Below are 12,002 nucleotides of genomic sequence, written 5' to 3' on the forward strand. Positions count from 1 at the left end.
TCTGGGGAAGGGGTAGTGTAAAGCCGTGTATACACCATTTTTTTTTTTTCGGGTTGAACGAAAAAAAAAACTGTCAGCTCCGGTCAGAGCCGATGTACTAACCATGCGCCAGAACACTCCGATCAGTTCCCTCTGTCGCTGGCTGAGAGCGCTGATTGGGAGTCAGTCAAGTGCTGGTTTTCCAGCATGTACATCCGACAGAAGCTGTCCAAATGGCCGGCCTCTGTCAAACATACCGGCATAAGCCGACCAAATGGCTGGCTTCTGTCGAACAGACCGAGATACACGCGGCCAGAATGTCGGCCATTTTTTTTTTAACCGGCGGCTGTCTCTCGAAATTCAGCCCGTGTATACTGGCTATACTGGCTTTAGGTGTGCTAGCAGATTTGGATGGATGTTACGTAAGTGACACACTTGTAACTCTTTTTAAGCAGTTACAGTAAGTGCCGGTTCACACTGTTCCCACTTGTCAGGCGACTTGGTCGCCTAACAAGTTGTGCTCCATTCTATGCAATGGGAACCGTTCTAATAGGAGCGACTCAAGTCGCTCCGACTTAGAAAAAGGTTCCTGCACTACTTTTGGGCGAAGTCGGAGCGACTTGCATTGACTTCCATTATGTGAAGTCGTTGCAAGCCGCGCCAAAGTCGCGGTGCACGGCGACTGCATTAAGTCACCCCGAAGTTGTGTCGCCATAGTGTGAACCAACACTAATAGTTTTTTTTTCCGTGGGATAAAGGTTTTACCTAAATAAATAAAAGCTGAGCATTGTCAATACTCCTGTTAGTGTTAAAGCCTCATGCTAACTGCAGTTCAAAAACACCTATTTGACTTTTTTTCTCTGCCTCTAAATTTCCCTCCATGTTAACCTGGGTGTCCATGCACACATAGGAGGTTATAGGCATTTAGAAGCAGGAGCGTTTTGAGATAGAAAAAAAAAAAAAATCCCTGGGCTAAAAAAAAAAAAAAAAGCACATAAATGCGCATTAATACATTCTAATGGCTAGAATAAAATAATATTCCGGCCAACAGAAATCATTAACACCAAATGCACAAACATGCATAAACATACATGCAAAAAAATGCGGCCTTTACCGCATTTTTCTGGCTCCTTTTTCTCCCAGGCATTAAGGCCAGAGTTCAGTGTGCATGGTTTGTCTCAGACTTCTAACTGACACTTTTGCTGGTCTGTTAAAGGAAGTTGTAAAATAAAAAATTTACTGGCCAGATCACCTGGTGAAATTTAAGGAAAAAAAACATAAACAAAGAAAACTATTGAAGACGCCATCTACAGATTGGTAAGCTGCAATACAATACATTTTTGTTTTGGGGGTTTAACACTGGTTTAAGGATTTATTATCTACACTAACACACAGCTACACCCAATGCTGAATTTGCAGTCCTGGATGCAATTATCTTTTCATTCAACCGAAAATCTTTTTTAGGTTTACAATTACCTTTAATATAAGAGCAAATAAAACAATCTGTCACTTCATCAGTATATTTGAAATAGCTCATAACTCTAATTGTGTTAATATACCGTAGAGCACGTTATTGCATAGTATATTAGATAACAAGGTCATAGGCTGCCTTTAGCGGTAGAGCAGATACTTACCGGAGCCGTGTGTTCTTTACGCCCCTTGTGGGATGAGGCCACATGGGCCAGGTACTGGATGACTTTCTTGGTGTTTTCTGTTTTTCCTGCTCCCGATTCCCCACTGCAAACATAAATCTGGACTTAACATCTTCTAGCAGATGTAACTGCCACTGAACCAGTAAATCGCTGCATCCTTATTTCTCACATTCTATAATGTAGTTATAAACCAAGAGATTTGTATAAAACCTGCACTCAGATTAATATTGACAGCTGCACCAAGTGAGGCTGAATACAAACCTAACAAATAAATCAAAAAGAAAAAAAAAAGGTATGCTTATCCTTTTAAATAAGGTGTCTGCCACTTTAAGAAAAAATAATAATAAATAAATAATAAAAAAAAATGCTAAAATAAATCCATACAATAAAATAAATATGTGCAAAACAGCGATTTAACAATTCATATAATTGTGCAAAAAAAAATAGGAATCCAATTCACAGTCTGGCCATACAATGATTATGTTTTTTGGATCAGCCAGCAGGCTGATCGAAAAGAAAACTGAATAAATTCCCCCGTTTACACAAGTGAGGTGTACGGAGGAATCCTGCGTTGTTGTATTCTGACAGCAGGGACTCCTCCACTGTCAGAATACTCTGATTAAACAAAATTTTTCCAACAATAGTTAAATTGATTTCTCACAAATGGGAAAGGCCATAAATGCAACCGGGCTGATTTTCAATCTGTCTATAGAATATCTATAGTTTAAATAATAAAAATCACACAGGCGATTTAAGTATAGTTCTAAGAGCTGCTAGCACTTTAAACTCTGATACTCTACATAAAATATAAAAAGATAAAAGTGCAGCACTAAAATAAAAAACAAATCATTAAATGCACAAGGATATATGAAATTCCATCAAATGGTACAAAAAGACGTAAGTCCAAAGAGGTGGGGTTTACGCCAGTGACGTCATCACGCATGCGAACCTTGAGTGACGGCTGGGATCAAGTTGTGTAAGTCCATAGGAATGCCATATTATACATATGAGCTTGTTAAGCCGGTGTGACATTTTTTTTTTAAATGTGAGTGTTACTCTTGTGTTTTTAATGAACTATTAACATACAGTCTACACCATGGGTGCTCATCATGTGGCCCTCAAGCTGTCGAAGAACTGCAATTCCCATGAGGCATTGCAAGACTAACAGTTACGAGCGTGACTCCCAAAGGCAGAGAATTAATGAGAATTGTAGTTCCGCAACAACTGGAGGGTCACAGGATGAGCACCAATGGTCTACACTATGAGAGTGCTCTCTATGTTTTCCCTTTGAGTGAATCTGATGGCATATTTCATATTGGCTCTGATGGAGGGAGTTGATAGGTTAAAGGGAGACCTTAACTACTTAAAGCGCAGCTCCACCCAAAAGGGGAAGTTCCACTTTAAGGCTTCTTTCCCTGCTCCTGTTTGTGAAATGGAGCTTTTGGGGTGAAGGGGGGAGCGGGTACTCAGAAGTAAAAGTTCTCCTCCTCCAGTCCCTCCCAAAGTTTTCTGGGTCACGTGACAGGTCCCAAAAGATAGCCAGACCATTCACAGTGTGCAAAGCGGCCCGTGCATGTGGTGTCGTTACTCATGCAAGTGACAGGATCAGAGAGCAGACTCACCAGATTCAGCAGCTAAGTTCAGAGTCCTGCCTCCTCTGCTTCCCCAGCTGTGTCCGGCTACTCTGTCTCCTCTGCTGTGCTCTCCTCACAGGCTGAGCTGCTGCTGACCTCCTATGAAGCAGCTGTGACGAATGTCCTCCACGGCTGCTGCTTTCTCTGCAGTCAGTCAATGCCCCAGCTCTGTGTAGAACCCCTCCTGGTCCCCGGCCAGACTAACGAGGAAATCATCGGGCCGTGGCTGCACCCCCTAGGCAGCAGTGCGCCCTTGTCAGCTGCCTAGTTCGCCTAGCAGGAGTGCGAGGTCCAGACCATCTGTTATACAAGAGCTGCATTGTACTTCTGGTTGGGGTGTACCATTCACATAGCTCCCAACAAAGTCCCTCTGTCCCTCTTTCCTCCTCATTTGTCCCTCATTATGGTCTGATCTATAGTTGAATATAAAATGCACTTTTTATCTTTCAAAAAGTGTTTCCCAGTGCTGAACCTTTCATCCAATTTCTAAATTGCTGCATTTGTACATTACAAAAGCCAGAATAAAGGTATAATAGTGGTAAATAAAATCACTTGTGGGTTTAACTAATCATATTTTTTTTTTTTTTTTTTTTAGAATTCTCTTTTAACCACTTCTGGAATGGAAGATTTACCCCCTTAATGACCAGGCCGTTTTTTGCGATTCGGCAATGCGTTACTTTAACGGACAATTGCACGGTCGTGCGACGCTGTACCCAAATAAAATTGATATCCTTTTTTTCCCCCAAATAGCGCTTTCTTTTGGGGGTATTTGATCACCTGTGCGACAATTCTGAAAAAATAAAACAATATTTTTCACTTTCTGTTATATATCATTCCCCCCCAAAAAATGTTAAAATCTATTTTTTTTCATCCTTTTAGGCCAATTTGTATTCTGCTACATATTTTTGATTGGTTTGCGTCTGCAAACTAGGGGAAAGATTTGTCATTTTCATTTATTTATTTTACTAGTAATGGCAGCAATCAGCGATTTTGCGGGACTGCAACATTGCGGCAGGCAGATTGGACTCCTAACTGACATTTTTGACACTTTTGGGGGGACCAGTGACATTACTACAGTAATCAGTGCTAACAATATGCACTGTGACTGTAATAATGACACTGGCAGGGAAGGGATTAACCCAGGGGCGATCAAAGGGTTAAATGCGAGCCTAGGGGGTGTTTTCTAACTGTGGGGGGATGAACTTGTGAAATCAAAACAGAGACCTGTGTTCCTAAATAGGAGTAACACAGGTTCTCTGTATTGATTCCAGAGAGAAGAACGGTCTGCTGTGTTTACAACAGCAGACCGCGGTTCTCTCTCCACAGGGAGCAATCGCCGCCGCCTGGCGGCAATGGTGGCCGCCGACCCCGTGAATCAGCTTCCCTGCTGGCAAATGGGGGCATGCGCGCGCCCCCAGGATCGCCCTACAGGTACGAAGATTCGCGCAGCCAAGCCAGCCTGCCACAGTATATCTGCAGCGGGCGGGCGGCAAGCCGTTAAGGGGGCATGGCAGGGGGTGTGTCTCCTATGCCTACATACTTTTGCTAATAGGTATCCCTCGCTCCTAGGTATGCATTCACTATTTGCTTTTTATTTTAGTGCTGCACTTTTATCTTTTTATATGGAATATCTATTGTCCATCCTGCTTCTAACCTTGATCCGTATGTATGGTTGGCAGCATATGAAGATGATTACCAAGAATGTGCTGGACAGATGTGTCATTGTATGACCACTGTCACCAAAACACAAAGCGAGGGCAAACTGGTATTTCTTAATTTTCATTTCTATTCATTTGTTACACCTAACAATGAAATCCATTGATATGAAAAAAGTACTGCTACTCACGTGCAAAGGATGGACTGATCTTCACGATCTAAATGTATAAAAACAACACACAAAGTTAATAGGAAAATGTCCGGTCACACTGCCACATACAAAGATTTCTTGCAGCTAAAGCCATTGAGAATTTTAAGCTGATGGGCTGCAGCAGAGATAGTAGCCTATAGAAATACTGCATGAAGTATTGGAACATTTGTAAGTGTATTTACATGGATTTATACACAGGATCACTATAATTAGCAAAATAACATAGTCAACGCCTCCATGATGGATACAGATGTCAGTAGATATTTTAAAAATGTGATGAACAAAGACTTTTCCATGTCTGTAGCTAGAGACAAGAAGGAAAAATTGAGGTGGGAACTTCCTGGCTGTGCAGTATGGCAGAGCTGTCTAAATCATGAGACTGACTGAACAAATCTACAAATTCTGCTCAAACAAAAAGATCTGAATTGTGTTTTAATATGACCTTAAAAGGGAAAAAAAAGTTTGCCTAAATTAAAAATGTTTTTTTTCCCTTTGTCACATCAAGGAAAGAGTGGCAGAATTCCTCAAGTAATATTTTTCTAGAAGAGCGTAGGCTTGTGTTATATAAAAGGTAGAACACTTATTTTTATATCTTATTAATACTATCCTTATAAATAATCAGAGCAGGTTTACAAAAATAAAGCTATGGTATGGCCCTCTGGAGATGTCAGGGCTGCACTTAAAGTGTATGTCCACTTTTGCTGTCCAATTGCTAGAACACCTACTTTATATTTAGTAGTTACGTGTTCCTATTTAGAAAAAAAAATTTTAAATATCTGCTTACCATTTAGATGATCTTCCTGATAACTCCAGCCCTGAAAAATCCTACTAAGTATTCTTTGTTTATGAGGGAGCTTTGTTTGCCATAATAAGCCATGTCTGTATTCTGCTGGCATATCTCATTATCAGTTGAAAACTAGATTTAAGTACTGTTTGTCCTAACAAAGGTTTAAATATTTTGAAGCTGGCCTTCTCCATTGTATGTTACTGAGAGGAAACTGAGCCTGACCTTAGGACAGAGTCACTCTGAAATTGTTCAAAAACGCTTGCCGTCTGCCATGAGGCCTTCTCCTGGCAGACATCTAAAAGATTAGAAATATTTTTTTTTTCTTTTGCTCTATGAATGGGAACACATAAAAAAACTTATAGAGGAGTTTTCTCAGATTTAACAAAAACACACTTTAAAGCCAAGTTGACTACCACTAATCCAGAGGAAGACAAAAATCATTATAAACTATGATCCATTTTCATTTAATAGGGGGAAAAAATCCTTCCTGTCTCCAGGCAGCAACAGTATACATTTCTGAGTCAACATTCTACCATAGATTTTTACTAATGAAATTAATCCTTTATATTCTCTGTGTACGAAAACCATCCAAGTCTTTTTTTTTTTAAGAAATCAACTGTATGTAAAAGAACAAATTCCTGGGCAGACTATTCCACATATTACTATAAAGAACATTCTTGAGGGTGGAGATTAAAGTGGAATTAAGACCAATAAATTCAAAGAAAAACCGCTAGGTAGTTTTTTTTTTGGAGAGATGGAATACCTCTTCTGCCAAAAAAAGTCTTCCATTTGTTCCCAGCAACTTTTATTCTAATGTGCATTGCCAGCGAAACATGAATAGTGCAGTATACACTCCAGGCTCATTCACATCTTTTGTAACATGCAGAATGGAGCCGGGTGCTGGGATGTGGTGAATGCATTCACAGGAGTTTTACCATCAATGGCTATTCACCCAGGGGATGCTGAACCCAGGAGGAGGATCAAGTGAACATGTCAGTGGCCGTAGGTTGGATGTCGAAGGGGAATGCAGAAGTTACATCGCTGGAGGAAGGCACATTGAATGGTAAAGGCTTGTCTCCACTGGGGTTACCAATTCAACACTCAAAAAAGCTTTAAAAAAATATTCAGTGTTTTTTTGGAGCTTGCAAATGATTTTTGGGACTGCCATTGGTTTGGGAAGTTAGAAGGTTGCCCCACATTCTGTCAAAAATATAAAACAATGTAGGCCACGCTCCAAAACTCAACTCTTCTTTCTTTATCAAAAAAGGACTGCATACAATAATGTCTCCACCCGAAACCAACCTTCCGTTACACGTTTCACCACTACTGGCTTGCTCAGAAGGATAGGAGAAGTCCCCTATTGCCCCACATTGCCACTTTTAAATGCCGCACTTTATTTTTTTATTTTGTATGTACTGCAATGCTCCTGTATGTAAGAAAGCCGGGCAGTGTTAATTATCCCAAGAATCCCCAAACAACAATTTTTAAGTGGTAAATACCTGTTAAACAGGGATAAAAAGGGGATTCTTAGGATAATTAACACAGCATGGCTTTTTTTTTACTTAATTGCTTTAGTGCATTCACAAACAATCACTAAGCTGCAGCTGGGAGTTTCACATATGGGGGGGGGGCGGCATATATTTGATATTGCGCCGGTGACATGGTATATCTTTTTAACGCTTCTGTAGCTACTGTGTCTATCAGTTGCATTGTAATTGTTGTACAATTTTGGGCTTTTCAGTGCTGGAAAAAAACACCCCAAAACCACCCTGTTTGTTGCCAATGGAAGCAAGCCCTGACTGTGCTCAAATATGCAAGTACGCTGCGTATGCATGCACAATATGACTAAAGCCCACCCACCCTGCAGGTGGAAACGTATACCGTAGTTTTTCCATTGTTCCATTTATAGGGTTGTCTTTTGTAATTGAATTTCTACATATTCTTTCTTTTTTTGTTAACTCTTTATTTAAAGGTATGCAACACAACATTACAGTATGACATTGCCATCCAATATTGAATACATCTTTAAAACGGAATGTATAAAACAGTAGACAGAGATTTACATGTATCAGTAGAAAGAGTAACATAAAAGGTTCATGGTAACGGTGTGGAAAGAACGTATCTTTCCATTAGCAGCTTCCATAACAAATATAACTGGTGTTCGATGGTAGAACCCCCTCTGAAGCCTGCAGTACTTACCACACTGATAAAACCGAAAATAACCAGTATGTATAAGGGCTCAAGGGGGTATGGAGCGGGACCCAGAGACAATGGAAGGGACACAATCCTTTACCCCACACTGATAATGCCCCAATTTTCATAGCACACCAAGGGACTGTTTTTATTTTTTGTACGTTAAAGTAGGAAAGAGTAGACACAATAGTCTATATATTCTTTCGATTAGGCATTCTACAGGTGAGCAAAAAAGCAACATGTAAAAATCAGCCTATCCATGAATGCATTTTTTGTCACATGACACAACACATCTCTCTTGTCTCACCTTGAAGCATGCTACGATAGGCTGTTTCTGATATTGCGTATATGTGTGGAGGCATTTCATGGCGTTTCTTCCCTCTGTACATTTCCACTATTTGTTCTGTGTATATTGGCAGGTTTTTGTAAGGGTTGATCACTACACAGAAGAGGCCTGAATATGTCTGTATAAAAAAAAAAATGAAATCAGCAGCATTAGTATACATTTAAATACAAAACACAACAGAAAAGAAAGACTTCCTTTCTACTTTAAAGCTGATCATAGTTTCTTTAAAATTCAGACACCCTGTCCCAGTGCTCAGGAAGCTTATAGCTGGGTGGGCAGAGCCAGACGGAGATTCAGAGACACTATTTCCTTATCAGGTTCACTCCCCTTGTGATTGACAGCAGACAGTGGGAGGGAATCGAATCAATAGTCAGACAGCCTGCTATTGGATATAGAATCCACCCACTGCCTGCTGTCAATCACAGGAAGAGAGTGGACCTGATTGAGGACTAGTGTCTCAGCTTCACTGGTTGCTAGGAGGCTGTCGGCTCTAAAGATGGAGAAGGGGCAGTGGAAGCTAACATCCCGCTCTGTTTCACAGTGTACAGAGACCGGCACTCTGCCTATCTCTATACACCAAGTTGGAGTTGGTTCAGTTTCTAGTGGTGCTAATAAGAAGTACCTGAATCTTCAGCATGTGTCAGTTTGTAACCGAAAAGGACGGCAGGGATTTTTTAATCTGGCACAGGCTATTTAAAGAGCCATACCATCTGGAAAGTGTCAATAGGGATTTAATTTGAATTCCCCCGTATGTTTCTGGCACATCCACAGTTACAAGGTGTTTTTTAATTTTGCTCTGACTTAGATTTAAAAATCTTACAAGAAAAGACAAGAAAAAAATCACAGCATTTGCATTTATTGCAGGAGAATTAATTTAACCTAGAACTGTTTGTTAAAGGTTGTGGGGTTGATTTACTAAAACTGGAGAGTACAAAATCGGGCGAAGCTTTGCATAGAAACCAATCACCTTCAAGGTTTTTGTCAAAGCTTAACTGAAAAAGCTGAAGATGTTGATTGGCTACCATGCACAGCTGCACCAGATTTAGCACTTTCCAGTTTTAGTAAATCAACCCCTAGATCTCTAAGCAACTGCATGTAAGGCGCCTTGCACACAAGACTGTCCAGCAGCAGTGCGCCTGGGAAGGAGAGGTTCAACACTCTGCAACACTACCTGCAGCCTTTCAAACTGACATTATGCATCCGAGTAGACCTCAGGGTAATTTACAGTGTATGTGGTGCTACCCTTAGGGCGCCAGCTGCAAGAACTTGGAAGAGACAGCTGGCCCCTTGATGACGTAAAAGATAGTATGAAAGGGACTAGCGTGTGGTGGCAAATCGGTGGAATGAAGCAGAATAAGGCTGGATTCTCTAGACATATAATAATAGATTTTGAGAATAACACAGTGAATAAGTTAAAAAAAAGAAAAAGCACCCAAGAGAGCACGAAAATGGGATTTTTGACTTACCGTAAAATCCATTTCTCTGATGTTCATTGACGGACACAGCTCCTGATTTTCCTAACCATTGGGTTAAACTGCCCCCTACAGGAGGACACTAGGCAGAAAAAAAAGTCTGACTATGCCTATGGACAGTCCCAGGGGGTGTACTCCCTCTCTCTGCTATAGGTACTCAGTTTTGTTACAAGCAGTGTCAGAAGAATTACAACTCCACAGAGGGGTGGGTGCTGTGTCCGTCTATGAACATCAGATAAATAGATTTTACAGTAAGTCAAAAAACCCATTTTCTCTTTCATTCATTGACGGACACAGCTCCTGATCTTCTTAACCATTGGGATGTCTCAAAGCAGTACTAAACATGAGGGGTGGGAACAGCGAATAAGAAATTCCAAAGCTAACTATAGCCAACCAGGTAAACAGTAGCTCAACCAAAACAACTGGAGCTCAACCGAAAAAACAATACACCCTCCAAGAGGACAATATCCTCTAAACCCTGCAAAAACCCTGCGACCAAAGGAAGCATCCGCAGATGCCAACACATCACTTCATAGAACTTTGTGAAAGTGTGAACCTGTGTCACGGACTCCTGATGACAGAAAGCCCAGGAGGCACTGAGCGCCTGAGTAGAATGCGCCTTCACAGGGAAAAGAGGAACCTGACCCTGGATAGAATAGACCTGAACCACCATCTATCTGATCCATCTGGAAATGGTCGCAGAGGAAACAGACAACCCTTTCCGAGGCCCACCCATGATCACAAATAGTGAGTCAAGCTGTTCTGCCCACCTTAAAATGCTGGCTACCTCCAAAGCTGCAAGGAGACTTCTTGTGCCCCCCTGGTGACTGACATAAGCCACTGCCGTGGCATTTTGCGATTGAAGACGCACTGGACATCCCTGAAGATGATCCGTCCAATGTTCCAGGCACAGTCTGATCGCTTGGGTGTCCAGATCCCCTGAGCAGAATATTTGCAGAGGACACCTCCCCAACCAGACAGGCTAGCATCCGTGGTGACCACTGTCCAATACAAGGGGAGGAAGGATTTGCCTGCTGCTGAAGGGGCCTTGTCCAAGGGTCTGGAGAAGCCAGCACTCGACTTGCTAGACAAAGTTCGCTTGGATCCTCCAGAGGAGGCCCCGAAAGGCTCTGATCCCTTGTCAGTCGACTCTGAGGGACAAAAAAAACTACTTATAAGCCCACGTCTACGACAAGGGTCCTAGCATTTAGTAGCCTGCGGAAGAAAGGTACTATTTCCCATTGTGAGACCTTAAATGATGTCATCCAGGGTAGCACCTAAAGGCGATCTCCTTGAAGAGAAAGATCAGTCAAGAACCTTTTAGAAGTCTGGTCCGCAGACCAGCATTTGAGCCAAAAGACACTCCGAAGGACCACTGCCGAAACAGAGAGCCACTAGGGGAGCCACATCCAAAGAGGCATCACAGATAAACTGCAGCCTCTGGACCAGCTGGTCCACCAGCTCAGCAAAGGCAGGGGGGAGCTACTCCCCCCTCCAGGTCATGGCGTAAAAGCTTAGCCTACTCAGTCAAAGTTTGCGACACCAGGGCAATGGTGAAAATCTGCCTTAGTGACAAACCAGCCAGGGTGTACATATTGCGGGCCACAGCCCCCACCTTCCTGTCAGCCAGGTCCTTAAAGGCTGGGGACTCTTCAACCAGAATCATGGTTTCCTTGTTTAATCTGGAAACCGGAGGAACCACCCAAGAGAAGGGACTCCTCATAGGGGTATCGCCTAGCAAATTTGCTTAGGTTCCCCAAGGGGACCCTTTGGTCGTCCCCACTCTTTAGTGACATTTCTGTCAAAATAGTAGGAGGGGAAAGGGAATTAATTTGCCGCTCTGGATGGCTTGTGAGTGCCAAAGGGCTCACTGGCAAAACTGGGGTGACCACTGGATCTAGATTATCCACCCCATTGCCCAGTCCAGCAGTTGATTGTAGATCTCACAGAAAAAAACAGGAGAAAAATTATATCTAAAAAGAAAAAAATGCCAGGACCAAAGATCCCAGCAAGTAACTAGGTTCTTACTCCTGACTAGGCAGAAAAAAACCTATAGAAGTAGAGAGAGCATA

At 42.0% G+C, this 12,002-nt stretch overlaps 1 protein-coding gene across 9 annotated transcripts in view; it reads right to left on the reverse strand.

Annotated features, from left to right (window-relative positions):
• The window catches only part of LOC309568217 (myosin-10-like), a 311,346-nt gene that overhangs the window by 94,107 nt on the left and 205,237 nt on the right, over positions 1–12,002 (reverse strand). For all 9 annotated transcript variants that reach the window (XM_082273871.1, XM_082273869.1, XM_082273876.1 and 6 more), the window contains exons 3-5: positions 8,420–8,576; positions 5,112–5,139; positions 1,614–1,716 (exon numbers count right to left, since the gene is read on the reverse strand). In XM_082273871.1, the coding sequence (XP_082129997.1) occupies positions 1,614–1,716; positions 5,112–5,139; positions 8,420–8,576 (288 nt within the window). The remainder of the gene's footprint in view (positions 1–1,613; positions 1,717–5,111; positions 5,140–8,419; positions 8,577–12,002) is intronic.

Source organism: Pelophylax lessonae (assembly GCF_965119305.1).
Source record: "Pelophylax lessonae genome assembly, chromosome: 12".
NCBI lineage: Eukaryota > Metazoa > Chordata > Amphibia > Anura > Ranidae > Pelophylax > Pelophylax lessonae.